Genomic DNA, 10,854 nt, shown 5'->3' on the forward strand with positions numbered 1-10,854 from the left:
CCAAAGTGAGCAAAGGAACAAAGCTAAAAACACAGTATGGTGTCAGTAGCCAAAGTAGATAAATAAATAAATAAATACACTCACACGGGCTTGTGAGAGTGATGACAATAAGGGCAACTGTTTGCAGCGTGTGGTCCACTGTGGGTGATAGCTCTGTCTCCAATCTTAGTGTCTTGCAGTAAGACACAGGGAACTAACACACACACAGAGAGCCAATGAGTGGGAGGACAGAGAATTTAACCACACTATGGTGTTAATAAAAGAATGATACATAAATAGATAAACTCACACGGGCTTGTGTGAGTGTAGGTGATGAGGGCAAAAACTTGCAGCATGGAATCCACTGTAATTGGTGTATCTGCAGTCTCGCAGTTTGAACTCGGGGTAATTGACAATCAGGCAGTAGGAAAGATAAAAAGTGATTTTATTAAACAGATAAATTAAAAGCTCAAAGACTTATATCAATAATGTAGTCTCCGTGGCTAGAACCAGTTCTGGTAGCAGTAAGTCCCTTTCTCCACGTCCGGGTGCAGGGCTGTGTTCCAGAGGCTGGAAGCAGCTATGGGAGCAGTTGCAGGTCAAAAAGGCTCCACACTATACCTAGAACGACGCGTTTCGTTTGGAGTCTGGAAGGATGATCATTTTCACCTAATGAGACAGCATTTCATGATGCTTCACTGGGGATTTTTGTTTGCCTTACTCTTGCTCAAAATACTGTAAATACAAATATAAGATAAGTATCTGTCATCTAAATTTAGTATACAGGTGCGCCGACGAGTATTCTAAAACTTGCCTTAAATTTGCCTTGGAAAATCTGGGGTTATCACCAACAAGACCCAGGTACATGCTGCAACATTTCAGTGACATTTCTGCAAAGACTAATGGCCCATCAGATTAACACAGCAGGGGTCTCTGGCATTCCCATTTAGTTTGAATGGGACTGCCAGGGACCCCCGCTGTTAATCAGATGGGCTATTATTCTGTCTGCAGAAATGTCACTGAAATGTTGCAGCATGTACCTGGGTCTTGTTGGTGATTGCCCCAGATTTGTTTTAGAATACTCGTCGGCACTACTGTAGGTTGAACTTGATCGACATGTCTTTTTTCAACCTCCTCTACTATGCGACTATGTAACATGCTCTAATGCAGTTACACAAATGAAATCTTAAATAAACCTTCTGAGCTGTCTTTATTTTCTTTTAAAGGAAACATACTGTGCATATCTTTGAATTGTGATGTGATTTGTGAACACAGAGTATACACGATAGGAAGAAAAATATCACACTCACTTTACTTTATAATTAAAGTTGCATCTTGGTTGGTGTGCAAATAGATTTTTTCCACTACAGTATATGTTTTGAAGTCTGTAGGTCCAGAGGTTTGTGGATGTAATTCTAGTCTCTGCCACCAACAGTCACTCAGTGTTTCTCCACCCAATCCCAGCCAGACGCGACTCTAGGGATAACCAATGAATTCCAAAGCACACATGTACGCGTCTACCCAATGTGTATGGTTGGTTCTCCCCCAAAACATGGCTAGGCTGGGGTTTCCATAGAACAGTTCTTAGAAAGACTGTTCCATATGATCCTAGGCAAATCTTTAGTTGTCCCAGTTTACCACACTAACTTTATTTTCCCTCTGGCACTTTGTTAATGCATTGGTTGGATACGGAGCAAAGTCTCTAAGTTTGAACTAGATCTGTTCTTCCATAAGTGATGAGCAACAGAAAAAGAAAAGCACATTAACCCAGTAATATAGGTTTCGTTGGTGCTGGAGGCATAATGCAGATTCACACAAATAAAGACAATGGGCATTAATGTGCTAAAAAATGTAATTTCCCCCAACAAAATGCTCTGTTTCTGGACATATTACATTTGCAAATATATTGTAATGTACTTCTTAATGGTGTAAAAATATGTTTTTGTATAGTCGTCCAATTTTAGGTGGTTACATAGAAGAGCAAGCAGATTAAGTATACACAAAGTGAAAATTAAAATATAAAAACACTGGTACTCAATCTGGCATACACAGAGGAGTAATCATATAGTTAATCCAAAGGGTTCTTGCATACGTTTTAGATAACTTAAATAGTATGGGAATAATACAGAAACAGTAAAAACATTATGACCGATACATGCCTTTATTGTTGTGTAATCATTGCAATATCTTACTTTAGTTCTTCTTAAATTTTTCTTAACACCCTCTTTCATACATAATGCAATTCAATAAAGAGCTTGTTTAACAATCACTAACAATGCCCATAGTATTATACTGTATCTATGCAAACATACGCATTCACACAACTTTAATTCAGGTAGCATGCAAAGCATACTAGCACCCATCTTTTTCCCCAAGTTGTTGGTCATTTTAATAGACCGCCCCCCCCAAAAAATGAACACCTAAAAGGACGGTATTGCACTATATAATTCAGCAACGGCCACCATGTCGTTGTTAGAAGAAAGTGTTATTACAGTCGCCAACTGTACTGTATCAAAGAAACATCTCCATGTTCAGATGTGAACACAAGTAAAACTCCTTCAGGCAATCCACCTCTATTGTCCTTTACAGGTAATATTCCGTGGTAGTAAATTATTAATGCTTCCTCAGATGTAAGGTTTCATCTCGTAAGCTCTACCCAATCCACACCAGCGAAAAACGGATGAGATTTTATGTCTTCGACACCTGCAACTCCCGCTCCAAGTCGCTCCGAAGGGTTAAACTGCAAAAGCTAAGAGAAATACAATTTAGTAAAGCAGCAATATCCCCCCCGAAAAACAAAATAAACTCATAACATAGCCAGAGAATTCATGTTGTGCTGATCTATTTCCCACGTCTCATTTTTCTAAAATCTTTATTTTGGGATGAGTTTTCAGTTTATTATGTTACTGGCGTCCTCGGTTTCCATGACAACCTTTGTGGTTTTAATAAGCGAGAATGGCAGTGGCCATTTTATTCTCCCAGCGAGCAGAATTCAACAACAGAATGTGGAAAAGGGTGGGACTTCGCAATGGAAGGAAGGAGACCTTTTATTTATTTTTTAATGGCGAGTGGATTGCTGCTTTAAGTGAGTCAGTGTTTTACTAAGCATTAATTCTAGGTTATTTTGGGAGGGAAATACTATATATTCAAAAAAACTTCATGTACTGTAGTGCCGACAAGTATTCTAAAACAAATCTGGGGCAATCACCAACAAGACTCAGGTACATGCTGGGTACATGCTGCAACATTTCAGTGACATTTATGCAGACAGACTAATGGCCCATCGGATTAACAGCGGGGGTCCCTGGCAGTCCTATTCAAACTGAATGGGACTGCCAGGGACCCCTGATGTGTTAATCCGATGGGTCATTAGTCTATGCAGAAATGTCACTGAAATGTACCCAGCATGTACCTGGATCTTGTTGGTGATAGCCCCAGATTTTCCAAGGCAAGTTTAAGGCAAGTTTTAGAATACTCGTCGGCGCACCTGTATATAGTCCACAGGTCTCCTCTGGCTTGGGATAAGTCTTTGTTAGAGACAGGAAGTGCTTAGAGACATGATGAAAATGCAAGCTATTGCCTGGAGACAGAGAATAAGACTCCTCAACCCCACCTTCAACTTTTTAAGGTTCTATCACGTCTAGCACTTAAAGCTGCAGCTCAAGCTGCCATTAAAAACAATTCCATTCAATATGTGCATCAATACAATCTACACACTGACAAGTGATTAGCTAAGTTGCCGATCAATCCGTTCTCCTGTAAATTGATCGCTGAAGATTCGGCTCGAGGGTTCTTTATATCACTTTAGGGCTGTAGAAGATTACCCACGATGCAAAGTTCTGTGTGGAAGATCATGTGACCAAGCAGGCACTAGATACAATTGGTGCACTGCTTGAGAGAGGGCAAAAGGGTTGTGCCAGAGCCTGTCTCAGAAGAGGAAGGAAGCTTGTGACTTTGTAAATGTTGCTATAGAAACAAAAATGCTTCTTATATTAGAATACATTAAAAATGTCTTTAAAAATGTCTTTAAAAATGCATTTTTTAAATGCTACAAGTATTTTCCATAGTACAGAATTAATTTCTTTAAAAAACAAACAAAAAAAAACCCCATACATGTAGGATATTGCCTGAACTGCAGCTTTAAGGACAATTGAATGGCCTGCTCTCATTATTTCATATACTGTAGACTGCAAACGAAAAATTAAAAAAACCTATTGGAGTTACTTCATTCTACTCACATAATTTGTTGCATGAGATTTTTTTTTTAAATAGAACAATCACAAGTTCCCCCATACCAAGCATGTATTAATATTAACCAATGAATTACCAAGACCACATGTGCACTTAGTGAATAGGCTGCTGAATACATATAACAAGGAATTCCGGTTTTAGGTTTTACGACAAACACAGAAAAACCACTACCGCCTAATCATCTTGCACTTCCAGTTAAAACCGATAAAAAAATAGAAATTAAGTTACTTATTGAATTAGACCCTGTGTAGAAACCCAGTCAAACAATGGATACAAAGGTAACTCAGAGAAAGTATATAAACTAAACACAAGTCCGTGGATTAACACCTAAATCTAAATGTTTTCATTGTTAATACTGATTAAAAAATAAATATATAAACACCAGAACAAAAAATAAATAACGATTTTACAAAAAAAAATTAACTCTGAGAAACAGAATCCCTACATAGAACACAACATGTAATATTGACTACTGAGACTCAACTTAATACAGAAGTACCACAAAGTTTCTACTAATCAATGCAAAAATCTGCTGTGACAAATAAAGCCCAGGAACTGTACTCCACAATCTCATTGTGGATTCCAGACCCACTTTTGTCACCATCACACTTGCCTGAGAGACAAGAATTGCTCTATAAACAATCAATGATGTTCTTCAGGCTACGATATATATCCACACCCAAAACAAACAGAATTATAGGAAGGGTGTAGGCTTAGTTCTGGTATCACATTGGGCTCTACACTGCACTAAGTACTCAAACCAACTGATAGCCACCTTCTGTGAGCATCTGCTGGTCAGGCTCAATGCAAGCAGAGACAGCACCACTATCTAACTGACAACCAGGCTTTTTCTCAATTTCAACTCAGAGCTTACGGAGCTGGCAACCTCACAAAAACGTAAACGAAAGAACCTCTATAAATTTAGGTGATTTCAAATCCCATTGTTCATCCAGGAGATAAGCAAGACTCAAACTGGATACCAACATATCACTTGGATATAGATAAGTCATTTTTGGTAGCACCGACAGGCACAGTCACACAGACCTCATCTTTACAAATGGTACTTACCTGGATGCAATCTCCACCACAACAGTACCCTGGCCCGAGCACACCATAATTGAAGCTTAGCTGTCTTAAAACTTCAATCAACTACTAAACCGAGAAAAACTAAAAGAATGTATAGTAAATGTAAACTGCTGCTCCATAGAGCTCTGAACACCATTCTCACAGATACAGCCCCTGCAATGGAGATGGAGTAGAAACAACCAAAGAGCTCTCAATAGTTCACTCAGCATTTCTACTCCAAGATCCAGAATATCAGAGAGGGCCTGCAGTTGCTCAATTGGAACCACCTGGATTCTCTAACAAACACTGTGGGGAACTACCATAGACTTTAACAACAACCTAAGACCAACAACATGTTACATGGACCCTTGCCCATCATTGCTTGTGAAAGCCTCAGAAAGCACCATCCTAAGGATAGTCAACCAATCAATAGATCAACTGATTAAATCAAGTTCCCAGACAACCTGAAATCGGCCTTCGTTGATCTCTTTTCTGAAACACTAGATACCCCAGACCTAAATAGTTTCAGTTTTACCACCACGCATTCCTCTCCAAGGTTCCATAAAAGGTAAGAGCTCCACCTACAGAACAATAATATTTTGGGCAAAACTCTGTTAGCCCTTAGAAGACTTCACAGTCTTCAATTCTCATCCTGCTGAATCTCTTGGCTGCTTTCAACATAGTTGACTTTAGCTGCCTATTACACAGGCTGTAAACAGTTGCAGGGATTACCTACAGAGCTCTTAAATGCCTTACCTTCTGCTAAAGCAGGAGTCCAGAGTATGCATGTATGCAATCTCATCATACACAACATACATTACACGTGGATTGCCTCAAGGCACTCTCTTCTCCAAGATTTATATGAAGCCACTGGGTCCCATAACTGCAAATGATAGTGTTAAGTATCATCAACATGCAGATGGCATCCAGCTATATGTGACTATTACCCCAGGTACAGTATCTCATCTCACTTCGCTGCTAATGAAGTTTGCTTTGCAGATATAACATGGATGGGTGACAGTTGGTTCAAACTACATATGGACGTCAGAAACAAATTGATAAAATGAAGAAACGTATTCAATACAATTCAAGATGACTACACTACAAGCAACCACCAAAACAGTGAAAAGCCTGGACATCACCATTGATCGTATCCTCACAATGAAAGAGGACTAATCTACAAGTAATACAATTGGATGTTGTTTTTGCAGGGAAAAATGTTGAAGATAAAGGGCAGTCTTTAAAACATTGTTAGAAAAGCACACTTATCAGTGTATACCCTTGGGTAATAAGTATAAAAGAAATAAGTCAAAACCAATGTGGCTAAATAAACAGGTAGAGGAGGAAATGGAAAAGAAGAGGAAGGTGTTTAGATTCTTTAAATCAGAAGGGACAGAGACATCATATCAAAATTATAAGGAATGTAACAAAAATAGGAAAAGGGCAATCAAATTAGCAAAAATGGATAATGAAAAAAGGATTGCAAAAGAAAGTACGATCAACCCTAAAAAGTTCTTTAAGTACCTTAATAACAAAAAAATGAGAAAAGAAAATATAGGACCCTTTCAGTGTGAAACGGGCAGGCAGATTATTGGAGATAGGAAGATAAGAAGCAGAGGTATTAAACATTCTTTGCCTCTGTGTTTACCAGGGAAGGATCCATTTAAATAGTAGTACGGGAGGAGGAAATTACAACCTCCATATTAATGAACAATTGGTTAACTGAGGAAGAAGTTCATAGGCAGCGTGAAAAAATTTAAGTAAATAAGGCATCTGGCCCTGATGGCATACACCCAAGACTTCTCAAGGAGTTAAGTTCAGTAATAGCCAAACCATTATATGTAATATTCAAGAACTCCATTTCCACAGTCTCAGTACATAATTATGCCCCTTTATAAAGCATTAGTAAAACCACACCTTGAATGTGGAGTACAATTTTGGGCACCACTCCTCAGAAAATACATTATGGAACTAGAGAGAGTGCAGAGAAGAGCCACCAAATTAATAAAGGGGATGGACAATAACTTATGAGGAGAGGCTAGCTAAATTAGATTTATTTACATTAGAAAAGAGACGTCTAAGAGGGGATGTGATAACTGAATACAAATATATTCGGGGACAGTACAAGAAGCTTTCAAAAGAACTATTCATCCCATGGGCAGTAACAAAGTACTCGGGCCATCCCTTAAGGTTGGAGGAAAGGAGATTTCACCAGCAACAAAGGAAAGGGTTCTTTACAGTAAGGGCAGTTAAAATGTGGAATTCATTACCCATGGAGACTGTGATGGCAGATACTATAGATTTGTTCAAAAAAAAAGGTTGGACATCTTTTCTGAAAGGAAAGGTATACAGGGATATACCAAATAAGTAAACATGGGAAGGATGTTGATTCAGGGAGTAATCCGATTGCCAATTCTTGGAGTCAGGAAGGAATTAATTTTTCCCTTTATTAAATATCATTGGATGATACTGTATGCCACTGGTTTTTTTTTTATTTGTCTTCCTCTGGATCAATAAGTATAGATATAGGATAAAGTATTTGTTGTCTAAATCTAGCATAGGTTGAACTTGATGGACGCATGTCTTTTTTCAACCTCATCTACTATGTAACTATGTAAGAGCAAGTGAAAGATAATCAAATATTGCCTCTACAAACTCCGCTCCATCAAGAGACTAAATGCCATTTCTTAGGGGAAAAGACATGCAGAAGGTCACTCACACTCTGGTCACCTCTAGACTCGACTACGGAAACACCTTATCTAAGCTTGCCAAACAACCAGATCAATCATTTACAGGCAATTCAGAATTTTACAGCTAGAACAATGGGAAACCTGTGCAGATGTTACCACACCAGTGGAACTTCAATGGCTACCAATCAAACTGATTTCAAAGTCCTCTCTACAGTCATTCATGAAGTAGCACCAACATACATCTCGGAATACATCACTCGATATCAGTCAACAAGTCTACTCACTGCTCAGTGTTCCTTGATTCAAATCCACCAACATTGAAAAAAAGGACATTCTCAGCAGAAGAACCTAGGCTCTGGAATAACATTGCTATTGACATCGGTAAAACTCCCAACTTCCAAGAAATCACTTAAGACCCCATGTGAATCATGTGCCCACTAGCCTCAACGTCTCACCACATTGTTTTGCACTGTAAAACCCTTTGATAATCAGGGAGTTAAAAAATAAACAAAAAAACAACAACATTGGTTGATTGCTAAAGGTCCAAATTCAATATGCTGGGAACATGTCTTGCCCGTAATGCAGAAGACTTTAGCTACATTCAGGTAAATGGGACTAAAGTGTTTCCCAGACTAGGGAAAGAAGAAAAAACTATTCATACTATGACTTACAATATGTGAGCAGTGCTAAATTAATGTGAAGCAAAGAAAATGTGCGCTATAAAGAAATATTCACTAGTGATTATGATAAGTGCAATCTAAATAAATAATAAGGTTTGTATTGATCTTAAAAACGAAATAAACTGGTGCAAACAATTCAGAAGATGAACTGTAAATAACACACAACAATAGTCCAGTAATAAATAGTCCAGCAATATATGGGGAATGTCCCCACAAATATTCCTCATCTGTATTAGTCCAATTGTAGAATCCTGGTGTCCTCTTTATCCTTATGTTAAGGGGCATGCAGCGTTCCATCTGCGGTGTCTGAATCGTCTCTCAACATGTATGGGAAGAAAAGAAAAGCGCAAAACCGCCCATAGCATTCTTCCCCTGATGAAGTGAGATCAATCACGAAACACGTAGGGTGTATTGAATACCAGTGATTGCCAGACGAGTAGAGGCACTGGACTATCTCTCCTTGCACTTGATGAAGACGTCATTGAAGCAACAGCTCGCCTCGATCAGCTGGGAAGGGAGACTAGCTGTGCGAGGCACCTGCACAGGTCCACACTTCCCAAAAGTGTGAACGCTTTTATTTAACACAGATATTGTGAGTGGTTTTCCCACTTACTTTCACCTCTATTATTTTATTAAAGCTACTGTAATGTTGCGCTATGGGCGGTTTTGCGCTTTTCTTTTTTCCCCATAAATACTAAATTAATGTGTTTTTTTTTTAATGCGGTTTTGAATTTGTACTGTAAGTAGAAACACCTTTGCCCACATTAGTTTTTTAAATGCACATTAAATATAAGCTATTGAATACTACATTTATATTACTGAATATGCAAAAAGATGATTAAAAATATACACATTTCAAATAAAGGAGACATTTCAGTGAACAGGTATTTTTCTTTCTGATGGACCAAAATGTATTAGTTGTTTCAAATTGTGTGCTGCATGTACAGTATTTGACACTTCAAATGCATTCTATTGAGCTAGTATATGCACTACAAGGAGGACATGATAATATGCGAAGTTACATACATATAAATGTGAAAACGGAGCTCTTAGATTTTCTCACTGAGGTAATTGCTGCTCTATATTTAATCTTCAGACAGAAATCTTACCTTTCAGTATTTGAATGTAACAAAAGTATATGTTTAGGTCAATAAAACAAAACTAAAAACACGTATCGTGGCTCTGGAGCGTTACCAAACATCTGTCTCAGTGTGTCTCAGATATCCAAATAAACTCTGAAGGGTATCAGAATGAAGTCACAAATCTTAAAGCAGGGCTAGGATTGGCATCATTTTCCCTACTGTCGAACCAGACGATCCCCCTGGACTTGTCTGTGACATTGGTGAACTTTTTTGTGGGTGGAAAAGGAAAGGCAAAACAGACAAACTGCTACCATGCTAGGAGACCCCTTCCTTTTCCGGCAAAGGGCTTCCTGACAGTACTGACTGGTGGCTTCCTTGAGTAATCAAATTGCAACAAATATGATTCCCTGCAAGTCACCAAGACTCCCCAGTGAGTACTTGCAAGGGGCCTGTTATGAAGTCTAATAAAGTAGCTGGGTCACAGAAGGTGAAGAGGTTAATCCGAGAAACTGCATTCTGTAAGTTTATTACTTCTGGTTTACCAACACAGGTGGCTCTGATGGTTTTTTTTCTCGCAGACATGCTGCACCACCACTGACATCACAGCTCTGTATTGTACAGGCATATGTCAACACTGGGAGCCCCAGACAAAGGCTGAGGGCATGTAACAACAGCTAAAAGGTTTGAACCCCATGTTTTGCCCAAATATAATGGCAGATTAAACTGTTTTCATAAACTCTTCGCGCCAGACCTCAAGTACCCTATTAGGACTGATTCTAAGCAGACTTCATTATTTCTGACTAATGTAGAAATGTAATAATTGCATACTGTCAATGGTCATTTGAACTGTCAACTACTCTAGAAGTGAAGGTTTTGAACATAAGGCAATACTAATAGCCACCCATTTGATTATTTTTTTCCCATTTGGAATTGGCTGGGCCTGACTTAGGAAATGGAAGCATTAATAAGGGACTAATCAGTTCCTGATTGTTATTGCCGTGCGTTTTTACAAAATAACCAGCAACAAGAAACTTTAAATGACCCTGATGTACGACACCTCATAAAACAGCCAATGTGCCATTAATATAACGTAACTAATATTTCAGG

General features: G+C 38.6%; 1 protein-coding gene across 1 annotated transcript in view; it reads right to left on the bottom strand.

The window, feature by feature from the left end:
- Nucleotides 1–1,813: 1,813 nt before the first annotated feature.
- The window catches only part of RPS6KC1 (ribosomal protein S6 kinase C1), a 153,720-nt gene continuing 144,679 nt past the window's right edge, over nucleotides 1,814–10,854 (bottom strand). Inside the window, exon 16 of the mRNA XM_075595641.1 lies at nucleotides 1,814–2,728. Within this exon, the coding sequence (XP_075451756.1) occupies nucleotides 2,618–2,728 (111 nt within the window). The 3' untranslated portion in view covers nucleotides 1,814–2,617. The remainder of the gene's footprint in view (nucleotides 2,729–10,854) is intronic.

The sequence above is a fragment of the Ascaphus truei genome, chromosome 4 (genome assembly GCF_040206685.1).
Source record: "Ascaphus truei isolate aAscTru1 chromosome 4, aAscTru1.hap1, whole genome shotgun sequence".
Lineage (NCBI taxonomy): Eukaryota > Metazoa > Chordata > Amphibia > Anura > Ascaphidae > Ascaphus > Ascaphus truei.